Source organism: Mercenaria mercenaria, chromosome 8 (genome assembly GCF_021730395.1).
Source record: "Mercenaria mercenaria strain notata chromosome 8, MADL_Memer_1, whole genome shotgun sequence".
In the NCBI taxonomy this organism is placed as follows: domain Eukaryota; kingdom Metazoa; phylum Mollusca; class Bivalvia; order Venerida; family Veneridae; genus Mercenaria; species Mercenaria mercenaria.
Window position 1 is genome coordinate 69,720,596 of NC_069368.1, and position 13,457 is coordinate 69,734,052.

General features: G+C 37.4%; 1 protein-coding gene across 2 annotated transcripts in view; it reads right to left on the reverse strand.

Moving 5' to 3' along the window:
- LOC123565272 (focadhesin-like) overlaps positions 1–13,457 on the reverse strand; it is a 232,697-nt gene that overhangs the window by 121,373 nt on the left and 97,867 nt on the right. For both annotated transcript variants that reach the window (XM_053550146.1, XM_045359140.2), the window contains exons 7-8: positions 11,001–11,059; positions 2,135–2,210 (exon numbers count right to left, since the gene is read on the reverse strand). In XM_053550146.1, coding sequence (XP_053406121.1) covers positions 2,135–2,210; positions 11,001–11,059 — 135 coding nt within the window. The remainder of the gene's footprint in view (positions 1–2,134; positions 2,211–11,000; positions 11,060–13,457) is intronic.

The window sequence follows — 13,457 nt, forward strand, 5'->3', positions numbered from 1 at the left end:
GCTGACGCTCATCTGATTTTTTTTGTATAATAGAAATATTGTCCTACCCATGATTTTCTAAGTCTAAAAACGGCCATCGCTCTTGCAAAAAGCAGGATAGAGTTATGTTTCTTGATGTACAGTGTCCACTTATGATGGTGAAAAACTGTTGCAAGTTTTAAAGCAATAGCTTTGATAGTTTATGAGAAAAGTAAACTTAAACATAATATTCAACCAAGAAAATGATTTTTCTAAGTCCAAAAGGGGCAATAATTATTGCAAAAAGCAGGATAGAGTTATGTTTCTTGATGTACAGGGTCAGCTTATGATGGTGAACAAGAGTTGCAAGTTTTAAAGCAATAGCTTGATAGTTTAAGAGAAAAAGTTGACCTAAACATAAAACTTAACCAAGAAATCTGATATTTTCTAAGTCCAAAAGGGCCATAAATCTTGCAAAAAGCAGGATGGAGTTATGTTTCTTGCTGTACAGGGTCAGCTTATGATGGTGAACAAGTGTTGCAAGTTTTAAGGAATAGCTTTGATAGTTTAGGATAAAAGCTGACCTAAACATAAAACTTAACCAAGAAAACTGATTTTCTACGTCCGAAAGGGGCAATAATTCTTGCAAAAAGCAAGATGGAGTTATGTTTCTTGATGTACAGGGTCTGCTTATGATGGTGAACAAGTATTCCAAGTTTCAAAGCAAAAGCTTTGATAGTTTAGGAGAAAAGTTGACCTAAACATAAAACTTAACCAAGAAATCTGATATTTTCTAAGTACAAAAGGGGCCATAAATCTTGCAAAAAGCAAGATGGAGTTATGTTTCTTGCTATACAGGGTCAGCTTATGATGGTGAACAAGTATTCCAAGTTTCAAAGCAATAGCTTTGATAGTTTAGGAGAAAAGCTAACCTAAACATAAAACTTAACCAGGCAACGCCGACGCAGATGCCGACGCTGACGCCGACAACCGCTCAAGTGATGACAATAACTCATCATTTTTTTTCAAAAAATCAGATGAGCTAAAAAATAACCATGCAGCCGGGGAGCCAGGCTATGTCTCAAGTAGCACATGTGCAAATGATATTATTAAGAAAGTTAATTCAAGACTTAAGTTCTTTATACAGACAAAATAATGTCTTAGATTTTAACATGAGGACAACTCTGTGTAAGTTCTCTTATATAATGCCTGTTCTGCATGGTATAATGGTTTGTGTAAAACCCTTAAAACCAAGCTTCAGGTTACGCAGAATAAAGTCGTCAGATTTATGTTAAATGTGTCTGCTAGGACTTCGCTTACAAATTTGCATTTTCAAAAGTTTGGTATTTTAAGAATTGAAGATCGGGTCAAACAGTTGAGCCTTAATCATGTGCATAAGGTATACTATTGTAAATGTCCAAAATATTTAAGTGAACATTTCACCAAGAAATCAGACATGTATATATACAGTACAAGGAAAAATAGTTTTAATTTTTATGTGCCGTATCTTTGTGATTATAGCGCGTGTCAAAATAAATGCGCACCACTAACAGATAAACAAAAGAACATGTTGACAACTTGCCACGGGCGTTTTTGGATTAACAGGTGACACTTTTAATTCGGCAAATATTTTGCTGTTTGGTTTTTGGAAGTCAACTTAACTGTTAATATATAAACGGTCCTTCAAAAATTGTCCGGTTTTCAGAATTTAGAAGTTCTGGTTTTCAGAAGTTAAAAATATATAGAAATAAGAACAAAAAAAAACAGGACTTTGAGTTTCGTGCGGTTTACAAAGGTTTCCGGTTTTTAGAAGGTCCGGTTTTCGCAAGTTCCACTATATGCCAGGAAACACGCATAGGGTATTGCGAGGCTCAGCACTGACACATTTTATAACTCAAAAGCTTTTGTTCTCACAAACTTTATCTATTTGAAATTAAAATGCATTAACTTGGGCAGATGTCTTACAACTAGGACAATGACAACGACATGCAATCTTGCATCCTATCAAGTTTAGTTAAAATCTAATTAAAAGTTATTGGAGTCAAACAAATTTAGTGTATACACCGACAGAATAATGGACCGACAAGAGAACAACACTTTCGTTATTGGTACCCGACTTCATTTGTAATGCTGTTGCCCCTTTATAGCTTTGCAGTTTCCAACCAAATTTGCTTACCTCATACTCATCACTTTTGACTTGAAGGCTGGGTACCAGAGAAAGAAGTTCACACACCTTCACTATGACAACAACTCTGAAACAAACAGTATACATATTCAAAGGCTAGGTAACAAGGTCAGAGAAGTACATTCAAGTTTGACCTTGAATATATGTCATGACACACACCACCCTGAAAGGTAACATTTGGGGGATTCGCGAGGTGTTTAAAGGTTTTTATTTTTAGCTAAAGCAGACCCTAAACTAAACCACTTCACAGAAATTGAGGGAAGTAAATAAAAAGATGAAACAAGCCAAAACTGGTTAAAGTATGTCAATCCATTCATGAGAAGAAGTTGTTTATAGGCATTTGTAAGTAAGAGAGGTCAATACATGATTAAGAATACTACAAAGCAAGTCTGGTGAAAATACATTTAGCGGGAATTTAAAAAAAAAAGATTTTCTATTTATTAACTAAGGCAGCCCCTAATAAAGATAAAGTTGAACAATTTAAACAACTAGCAGGCAACCCAACAAGCAAAAGATGTAACATATTTAACATTACCATTCTGAAAAAAATTTCATATCTGAGGAATATCAACACATTACAGTGTAATGTCTGGTAGTGACACCTTTGAAGAGCAAACAACTCTGAAAACCTCTCTAAAATGGCAGTCATTTTCTTTGAAACAAGAGGGCCATGATGGCCCTAATTCCCTCATCTGTTAAACATGGCCTCAGAATCATCAAGATAAACATTCTGACCAAGTTTCATGGAGATAGGGTCATAAATGTGGCCTCTTCAATGTTAACAAGCTTTTTCTTTGACCATATGCAATCATTCTATGGGAAGAAATTTAAGCAAAAAGAAAAAAAATTCTTACAAGGTACAGATATGTCAAAATACATTGTACACCTAAAAATTGGAGGTACCATCCATGTTGTACCACAGAAAAGTGGTCTCGGTTTTTAGCTCGACTATTCATAGAATAGTGAGCTATTGCACTCCCCATGCGTCGGCGTCGGCGTCCACGTCCCGATTTGGTTAAGGTTTTGTATGTAAGCTGGTATCTCAGTAACCACTTGTGGGAATGGATTGAAACTTCACACACTTATTCACTGTGACAAACTGACTTACATTGCACAGGTTCCATTACTCTTTTTGCTTTTTTACAAAATTATGCCCCTTTTTCGACTTAGAAATTTTTGGTTAAGGTTTTGTATGTAAGCTGGTAACTCAGTAACCACTTGTGGGAATGGATTGAAACTTCACACACTTATTCACTGTGATGAACTGATCTACATTGCACAGGTTCCATAACTCTATTTTGCTTTTTTACAAAATTATGCCCCTTTTTCGACTTAGAAATTTTTGGTTAAGGTTTTGTATGTAAGCCGGTATCTCAGTACTTACTAATGGGAATGGATTGAAACTTCACATACTTGTTCACTATCATGATCTGACATGCACTAAGCAAGTCCCATAACTCTACTCTCTTTTTTTTCAAAATTATGCCCCTTTTTCGACTTAGCAGTTTTTGGTTAAATTTTTGTATGTCATCTGATATCTCAGTATCCACTAATTGGAATGGATTGAAACTTCACACACTTGTTCACTGTCATGATCTAACATGCACTGTGAAGGTCCCATAACTCTACTTGGCATTTTTACAAAATTATGCCCCTTTGACTTTGCAGTTTTTTGTTAAGTTTTTGTATGTAAGCTGGTATCTCAGTATCCACAAATTGGAAAGGATTGAAACTTCATAAACTTGTTCACTGTCATGATATGACATGCAGTACAGAGGTTCAATACCTCTACTTTGCATTTTACAAAATTATGCCCCTTTTTCAACTTTTGTATTCATTCAATTGACAAGGCTGTTGAATAGTCGAGCGTTGCTGTCCTCCGACAGCTCTTGTTCCCTACAGCCAATAATAAAAAAGTTACTAAATAAGCTATTTATAGTAACATAAAAGGAAAGTAATTTAAAAAAAAATTATTGTAAGTGAACAAAAGAAGGATCTACCAAATAAAAACAAGAGCACTGCAATGCAACGCAAATGCAGAGCAATATACACACAAAACAAAGTCATATGACCTTTGACCCCTAAGCGTGACCTTGACCTTGAAGTGAGCCATCCGAAACATGCGCTCTGCACGTCGTTTCGATGAGGTGAACATTTGTGTCAGGTTTCTTTGAAATCCTTCAAAGGGGTTCAAGAGTTACAGAGCAGAAGGGAAATTGCTAACCAACAGACAGACAGATGGACACCAAGGCGATAACATAATACGTCCCTTCGGGGGTATAAAAAGGAACCGAGATCTTATGGTGATACAAGTTGTGTGCAAGTTTGGTTAAAATCAAATCATAAATGAAGCTGCTATTGTGCAGACAAGGTCAAAATAGCTAATTTTCTCTGGAACCCATTAAGGGATCTGGCCGGTTCAAGAAAGGAACCGAGATCTTATGGTGACACAAGTTTTGTGCAAGTTTGATTAAATTCAAATCATAAATGAAGCTGCTATTGTGCAGACAAGGTCAAAATAGCTAATTCTGGCCCTATCAGGGGCCATCACTCTGGAACCCATCATGGAATCTGGCCAGTTCAAGAAAGGAACCGAGATCTTATGGTGATACAAGTTGTGTGCAAGTTTGATTAAAATCAAATCATAAATGAAGCTGTTATTGTGCAGACAAGGTCAAAATAGCTAATTTTGGCACTTTCAGGGGCCATAACTCTGGAACCCATTATGGGACCTGGCCGGTTCAAGAAAGGAACCGAGATCTTATGGTGATACAAGTTGTGTGCAAGTTTGGTTAAAATCAAATCATAAATGAAGCTGCTATTGTGCAGACAAGGTCAAAATAGCTAATTCTGGCCCTTTCAGGGGCTATAACTCTGGAACCCATAATGGAATCTGGCCAGTTCAAGAAAGGAGCCAAGATCTTATGGTAATACAAGTTGTGTGCAAGTTTGGTAAAAATCAAATCATAAATAAAGCTGCTATTGTGCAGACAAGGTCAAAACAGCTAATTTTGGCCCTTTCAGGGGCCATAACTCTGGAACCCATAATGGGATCTGGCCAGTTCAAGAAAGGAACCAAGATCTTATGGTGATACAATTTGTGTGCAAGTTTGGTTAAAATAAAATCATAACTGAAACCATTATTGTGCAGACAAAAAATTGTTGACGCATGGACAGACTGACGATGGACGAAGGGTGATCACAAAAGCTCACCTTGTCACTATGTGACAGGTGAGCTAAAAAAAAGCAACAATTTTTGAAAACTTTGTAAATATACCTCTCTAGAGCAACAAACTCCTCACAACTAACGTACTTCAATTTTCCTAGCAGTGTTTTTTCTTAAGCAAAAGCCTCTGTACAACTAATGTACTTCAATTTTCCTAGCAGTGTCGTTTCTTAAGCAAAAGCCTCTGTACAACTAACGTACTTCAATTTTCCTAGCAGTGTTCTTTCTTAAGCAAAAGCCTCTGTACAACTAACGTACTTCATAGCAGTGTCTTTTCTTAAGCAAAAGCCTCTGTACAACTAACGTACTTCAGTTTTCCTAGCAGTGTTCTTTCTTAAGCAAAAGCCTCTGTACAACTAACGTACTTCAGTTTTCCTAGCAGTGTCTTTTCTTAAGCAAAAGCCTCTGTACAAGTAACGTACTTCAGTTTTCCTAGCAGTGTTCTTTCTTAAGCAAAAGCCTCTGTACAAGTAACGTACTTCAGTTTTCCTAGCAGTGTCTTTTCTTAAGCAAAAGCCTCTGTACAACTAACGTACTTCAGTTTTCCTAGCAGTGTTCTTTCTTAAGCAAAAGCCTCTGTACAAGTAACGTACTTCAGTTTTCCTAGCAGTGTCTTTTCTTAAGCAAAAGCCTCTGTACAACTAACGTACTTCAATTTTCCTAGCAGTGCTCTTTCTTAAGCAAAAGCCTCTGTACAACTAACGTACTTCAATTTTCCTAGCAGTGTCTTTTCTTAAGCAAAAGCCTCTGTACAACTAACGTACTTCAATTTTCCTAGCAGTGTTCTTTCTTAAGCAAAAGCCTCTGTACAACTAACGTACTTCAATTTTCCTAGCAGTGTTCTTTCTTAAGCAAAAGCCTCTGTACAACTAACGTACTTCACTTTTCCTAGCAGTGTCTTTTCTTAAGCAAAAGCCTCTGTACAAGTAATGTACTTCAGTTTTCCTAGCAGTGTTCTTTCTTAAGCAAAAGCCTCTGTACAAGTAACGTACTTCAGTTTTCCTAGCAGTGTCTTTTCTTAAGCAAAAGCCTCTGTACAAGTAACGTACTTCAATTTTCCTAGCAGTGTCTTTTCTTAAGCAAAAGCCTCTGTACAACTAACGTACTTCAATTTTCCTAGCAGTCTCTTTTCTAAAGCAAAAGCCTCTGTACAACTAACGCACTTCAATTTTCCTAGCAGTGTCTTTTCTTAAGCAAAAGCCTCTGTACAACTAACATACTTCAATTTTCCTAGCAGTGTTCTTTCTTAAGCAAAAGCCTCTAGCAGTGTCTTTTCTTAAGCAATAGCCTCTGTACAACTAACGTACTTCAATTTTCCTAGCAGTGTTTTTTCTTAAGCAAAAGCCTCTGTACAACGAACATACTTCAATTTTCCTAGCAGTGTCTTTTCTTAAGCAAAAGCCTCTGTACAACTAACGTACTTCAATTTTCCTAGCAGTGTCTTTTCTTAAGCAAAAGCCTCTGTACAACTAACATACTTCAATTTTCCTAGCAGTGTTCTTTCTTAAGCAAAAGCCTCTAGCAGTGTCTTTTCTTAAGCAAAAGCCTCTGTACAACTAACGTACTTCAATTTTCCTAGTTCCTAGCAGTGTTCTTTCTTAAGCAAAAGCCTCTGTACAAGTAACCTATTTCAGTTTTCCTAGCAGTGTCTTTTCTTAAGCAAAAGCCTCTGTACAACTAACATACTTCAGTTTTCCTAGCAGTGTCTTTTCTTAAGCAAAAGCCTCTGTACAACTAACATACTTCAGTTTTCCTAGCATTGTCTTTCTTAAGCAAAAGCCTCTGTACAACTAAAGTACTTCAGTTTTCCTAGCAGTGTCATTTCTTAAGCAAAAGCCTCTGTACAACTAACGTACTTCAATTTTCCTAGCAGTGTCTTTTCTTAAGCAAAAGCCTCTGTACAAGTAACATACTTCAGTTTTCCTAGCTATGTTCTTTCTTAAGCAAAAGCCTCTGTACAATTAACGCCTCTGTACAAGTAACGTACTTCAATTTTCATAGCAGTGTTCTGTACAACTAACGTACTTCAATTTTCCTAGCAGTGTTCTTTCTTAAGAAACAACCTCAGTACAACTGACATACTTCAATTTTCCTAACAGTGTCTTCTCCAGAACAACAATCTCTTTACAACTAATGTACTTCAATTTTCCTAACAGTGTCCTCTCCAGAGCAACGATCTCTGTACAACTAACATTCTTCAATTTTCCTAACAGTGTCCTCTCCAGAGCAAAGATCTCTGTACAACTTACATACTTCAATTTTCCTAACAGTGTCCACTCCAGAGCAAAGATCTCTGTACAACTTACATACTTCAATTTTCCTAACAGTGTCCACTCCAGAGCAAAGATCTCTGTACAACTAACTAACTTCAATTTTCCTAACAGTGTCCTCTCCAGAGAAACAACCTCTGTACGACAAACATACTTCAATTTTCCTAACAGTGTCCTCTCAAGAGCAACAACCTCTGTACGACTAACATACTTCAATTTTGTTAACAGTGTCCACTCCAGAGCAAAGATCTCTGTACAACTAACTAACTTCAATTTTCCTAACAGTGTCCACTCCAGAGCAAAGATCTCTGTACAACTAACTAACTTCAATTTTCCTAACAGTGTCCTCTCCAGAGCAACAACCTCTGTACGACAAACATACTTCAATTTTCCTAACAGTGTCCTCTCCAGAGCAACAACCTCTGTACGACTAACATACTTCAATTTTCCTAACAGTGTCCACTCCAGAGCAAAGATCTCTGTACAACTAACTAACTTCAATTTTCCTAACAGTGTCCTCTCCAGAGCAACAACCTCTGTACGACAAACATACTTCAATTTTCCTGAAAGTGTCCTCTCCAGAGCAACAACCTTCAGACGACTAACATACTTCAATTTTCCTAACAGTGTCCTCTCCAAAGAAACAACATCTGTACAACAAACATACTTCAATTTTCCTAACAGTGTCCTCTCAAGAGCAACAACCTCTGTACGACTAACATACTTCAATTTTCCTAACAGTGTCCACTCCAGAGCAAAGATCTCTGTACAACTAACTAACTTCAATTTTCCTAACAGTGTCCTCTCCAGAGCAAAGATCTCTGTACAACTAACTAACTTCAATTTTCCTAACAGTGTCCTCTCCACAGCAACAACCTCTGTACGACAAACATACTTCAATTTTCCTAACAGTGTCCTCTCCAGAGCAACAACCTCTGTACGACTAACATACTTCAATTTTCCTAACAGTGTCCACTCCAGAGCAAAGATCTCTGTACAACTAACTAACTTCAATTTTCCTAACAGTGTCCTCTCCAGAGCAACAACCTCTGTACGACAAACATACTTCAATTTTCCTGAAAGTGTCCTCTCCAGAGCAACAACCTTCAGACGACTAACATACTTCAATTTTCCTAACAGTGTCCTCTCCAAAGAAACAACATCTGTACAACAAACATACTTCAATTTTCCTAACAGTGTCCTCTCCAGAGAAACAACCTTTGTATGACTAACATACTTCAATTTTCCTAACAGTGTCCTCTCCAAAGAAACAACATCTGTACAACAAACATACTTCAATTTTCCTAACAGTGTCCTCTCCAGAGAAACAACCTTTGTATGACTAACATACTTCAATTTTCCTAACAGTGTCCTCTCCAAAGAAACAACATCTGTACAACAAACATACTTCAATTTTCCTAACAGTGTCCTCTCCAGAGAAACAACCTTTGTATGACTAACATACTTCAATTTTCCTAACAGTGTCCTCTTCAAAGAAACAACATCTGTACAACAAACATACTTCAATTTTACTAACAGTGTCCTCTCCAGAGCAAAAACCTCTGTACGACTAACATACTTCAATTTTCCTAACAGTGTACTCTCCAAAGAAACAGCCTTTGTACGACTAACATACTTCAATTTTACTAACAGTGTCCTCTCCAGAGCAACAACCTCTGTTCGACTAACATACTTCAATTTTCCTAACAGTGTACTCTCCAGAGAAACAACCTTTGTACGACTAACATACTTCAATTTTACTAACAGTGTCCTCTCCAGAGCAACAACCTCTGTACGACTAACATACTTCAATTTTCCGAACAGTGTACTCTCCAAAGAAACAACCTTTGTACGACTAACATACTTCAATTTTACTAACAGTGTCCTCTCCAGAGCAAAGATCTCTGTCAAACTAACATTCTTCAATTTTCCTTACAGTGTCCTCTCCAGAGCAACAACATCTGTACAACTAACATACTTCAATTTTACTAATAGTGTCCTCTTTAGAGCAACAACCTCTGTACAACTAACATACTTCAATTTTACTAATAGTGTCCTCTCCTGAGCAACAACCTCTGTACAACTAACATACTTCAATTTTACTAATAGTGTCCTCTCCTGAGCAACAACCTCTGTACAACTAACTAACTTCAATTTTCCTAGCAGTGTCCTCTCCTGAGCAACAACCTCTGTACAACTAACATACTTCAATTTTCCTAGCAGTGTACTCTCCAAAGAAACAACCTTTGTACGACTAACATACTTCAATTTTCCTAACAGTGTCCTCTCCAGAGCAACAACCTCTGTACGACAAACATACTTCAATTTCCCTAGCAGACTGTCCTCTAATTTTACTAACAGTGAGCAATAACCTCTGTACAACTAACATACTTCAATTTTACTAACAGTGTCCTCTCCTAAGCAACAACCTCTGTACGACAAACATACTTCAATTTCCCTAGCAGACTTCCTCTCCTTAGCAACAACCTCTGTAAAACTAACATACTTCAATTTTTGTAACAGTGTCCTCTCCAGAGCAACAACCTCTGTACAACTAACATACTCCAATTTTCCTAACAGTGTCCTCTCCTGAGCAACCACCTGCGTACAACTAACATACTTCAATTTTCCTAACAGTGTCCTCTCTTGAGCAACCACCTGCGTACAACTAACATACTTCAATTTTCCTAACAGTGTCCTCTCCAGAGCAACAACCTTTGTACGACTAACATACTTCAATTTTCCTAGCAGTGTACTCTCCAAAGAAACAACCTTTGTACGACTAACATACTTCAATTTTACTAACAGTGTCCTCTCCTGAGCAACAACCTCTGTACAACTAACATACTTCAATTTTCCTAGCAGTGTACTCTCCAAAGAAACAACCTTTGTACGACTAACATACTTCAATTTTCCTAACAGTGTCCTCTCCTGAGCAACAACCTCTGTACAACTAACATACTTCAATTTTCCTAACAGTGTCCTCTCCTGAGCAACCACCTTTGTAGAACAAAAGCACTAAAATTATCCTAGCAGTTTCCTCAACCAGAGCAATAATCTCTGCAGAAGTAATGCACTTCAATTTTCCTAGGAGTGTCCTCTCTTGAGCAGCAACCTCTGAACGATTCACCATCACAATACTAGCATCTAACAATCACATTAAGATAGTAGTACATAATGATTCACAATCATAATTACTAGTATCCACCTAACAATCAAAGTATTTATGTAAATATAAAACTTGCAAATTAATGGTGAATATATCACAGTAATATACAGTCCAACCTGTCTTAAGCAGCCAGTCAAAGGAAGTGGTAAAAGTAGCTGCTTAAGGCAGGTATACATGTATCAGCTTATATACCTTTTGTCAGTTATCAGCTGAGCCTCCAGTACTCTCCAAGCAGACATGATATCTATCATCTGAAAATATAATAAATAATTTAACCTTTAGCCTGTTAAATTTCTAAAATGGACTGCTCCATCATTCAATTTGGTCAATACCATTTATTATTCGAAGGGGTTTTCAATGAAAATTTACTGACTGAATAGCGAACAGTGCAGACCATTTGAAAGCAGAATGGGATAAGGCAGGTATAAAAGGCATTAAAAACAGCAGTTACTTTGGAAATGGGTAAGGTGGAGTTGTCCAAAGTATGGAGGGAGACTCAAAAAAGATATTAAAAACATATGTAACTGTAGGTAAAAAAAATATTAAAGCAAGGGCTTTGCATAAGACAACACTATTGACAATGTGAAAGTTTCTAAATCAAACAAAAGCCAACACTTGGCCAGACTAATGTAACCGAGTTATTTTATTACAACTGTTATTGAGATTCAGCTAGACAGTTAGTTGCACACAAAACTCTTAGAAAAGGGCCATAATTTGACCTTCATACAGTCAAGAGTTACCTCACTAGGTTATTTTATTAGGTCTGATGATTAGGAACCCTTGTGTACAGTTTCAGTACAATACATGCAACCGTAACTGAGATACAAACCTGCACACAAAATTTGAAGCTCTTAATTCCAAGAACTGTCTAAGCACAATGTCTTCTTGTAGTTTGCATTGTTTTTCTTCAGAGGATATATATAGAACAAGAGGGCTAAGATGGCCCTAGGTCGCTCACCAGAGTAACACACCATAACAGTGTAAACATGTTTGACCTTGTGACCCAGTTTTTGACACCACATGACCCAGTTTCAAACTCGTCTGAGTTTTCAAGGAGATAAACATTCTGACCAAGTTTCACGAAGATTGAACAAAAATGTGGCCTCTAGAGTGTAAACAAGATTTTTCTTCCATTTGGCCTAGTGACCTTGTTTTTACCCAACCAGACCCAATGCATGAATCCGATCTGTCAATCAAACCAATAATATTGGCCAATAAGATAAAGCGTTATCCGTCAATCTGTAGACTTTTTTGCTAAGGTGCCATTGTGTCTTACAAGCTTACCGTAACTAAGTACCTACAGACTGTAAAGTTCTAAATAACTAGATGCCCACGGGCAACATGTCGAGCCCACCAGCTGTCAAAAGGACTGGGAGTTGCACATGACACTCCTTGTCTCATTGCGGCAAACATTTATGAAAAAAAAAAAAGAGATTGCAAAATGTAACAATATAAGTTATTTAAAGTAACAACAAAGGGACGTAAATCTTTAAAAAAAAAAAATTCTAAGTCCACACAAAAATCCTCACCAGTAGAGATAGGTCAAAAATCACCTGAAAATTGGATGTAACATGCATGTTGTACTACAGAAAAGTGGTCTTGATTTTTCCCTACGACCAGTATAAAAAAAAAGTTACAAATATAAGCTATTTATAGTAACAACAAAGGGAAGTATTCTAGGATCTTGTGCATGACACTCCATCTCATGATGATGAACAATTGTGCCAAGTTACATCAAAATCCCTCTATGCATCAAAAAGAAATGCTCCAGACAAAGTCATTCTTGTATCTGACTTTTGACCTCTAAGTGTGACCTTGACCTTAGACCTAGGGACCTGGTTCTTGTGCATGACACTCCGTCTCATGGTGGTGAACATTTGTACCAAGTTGCATCAAAATCCCGTCATGCATGAAGAAGAAATGCTCCAGACAAAGTTGTCGTTCTTGTATCCTTTGACCTCTAAGTGTGACCTTGACCTAAGATCTAGGGACCTGGTTCTTGCGCAAGACACTCTGTCTCATGATGGTGAACAATTGTGCCAAGTTACATCAAAATCCCTCCATGCATGAAGAAGAAATGCTCCAGACAAAGTCATTTTTGAATTTGACCTTTGACCTGTAAGTGTGACCTTGACCTTTGAGATAGGAACCTGGGGTTTGCGCAGGACACTCCGTCTCACTGAGGTTAACATTCATGCCAAATATAAACAAGATTGCTCCATGCATGTCAAAGTTATGGTCCGGACAAACAAATCCGGACAGACGCATGGACGCACGCATGCACATACACCGAACAGCCATTTGGACAACTATGTCTGCGCTTCCGCAAGCGGGCTCGACAACAAAGGGAAGTTAATCTTAAAAAAAAAAAATCCACATAAAAATCCTTACCAGGTAGCGATAGGTCAAAATACACCTAAAAATTGAATGTAACATGCATGTTGTACTACAGAAAAGTGGTCTTGATTTTTCGCTATGGCCAGTAATAAAAAAGTTACAATATAAGCTATTTATAGTAACAACAAAGGGAAGTAATTCTAAATTAGGGACCTAGTTCTTGCGCATGACACTCCATCTCATGATGGCGAACAATTGTGCCAAGTTACATCAAAATCCTTCCATGCATGAAGAAGAAATGCTCCGGACAAA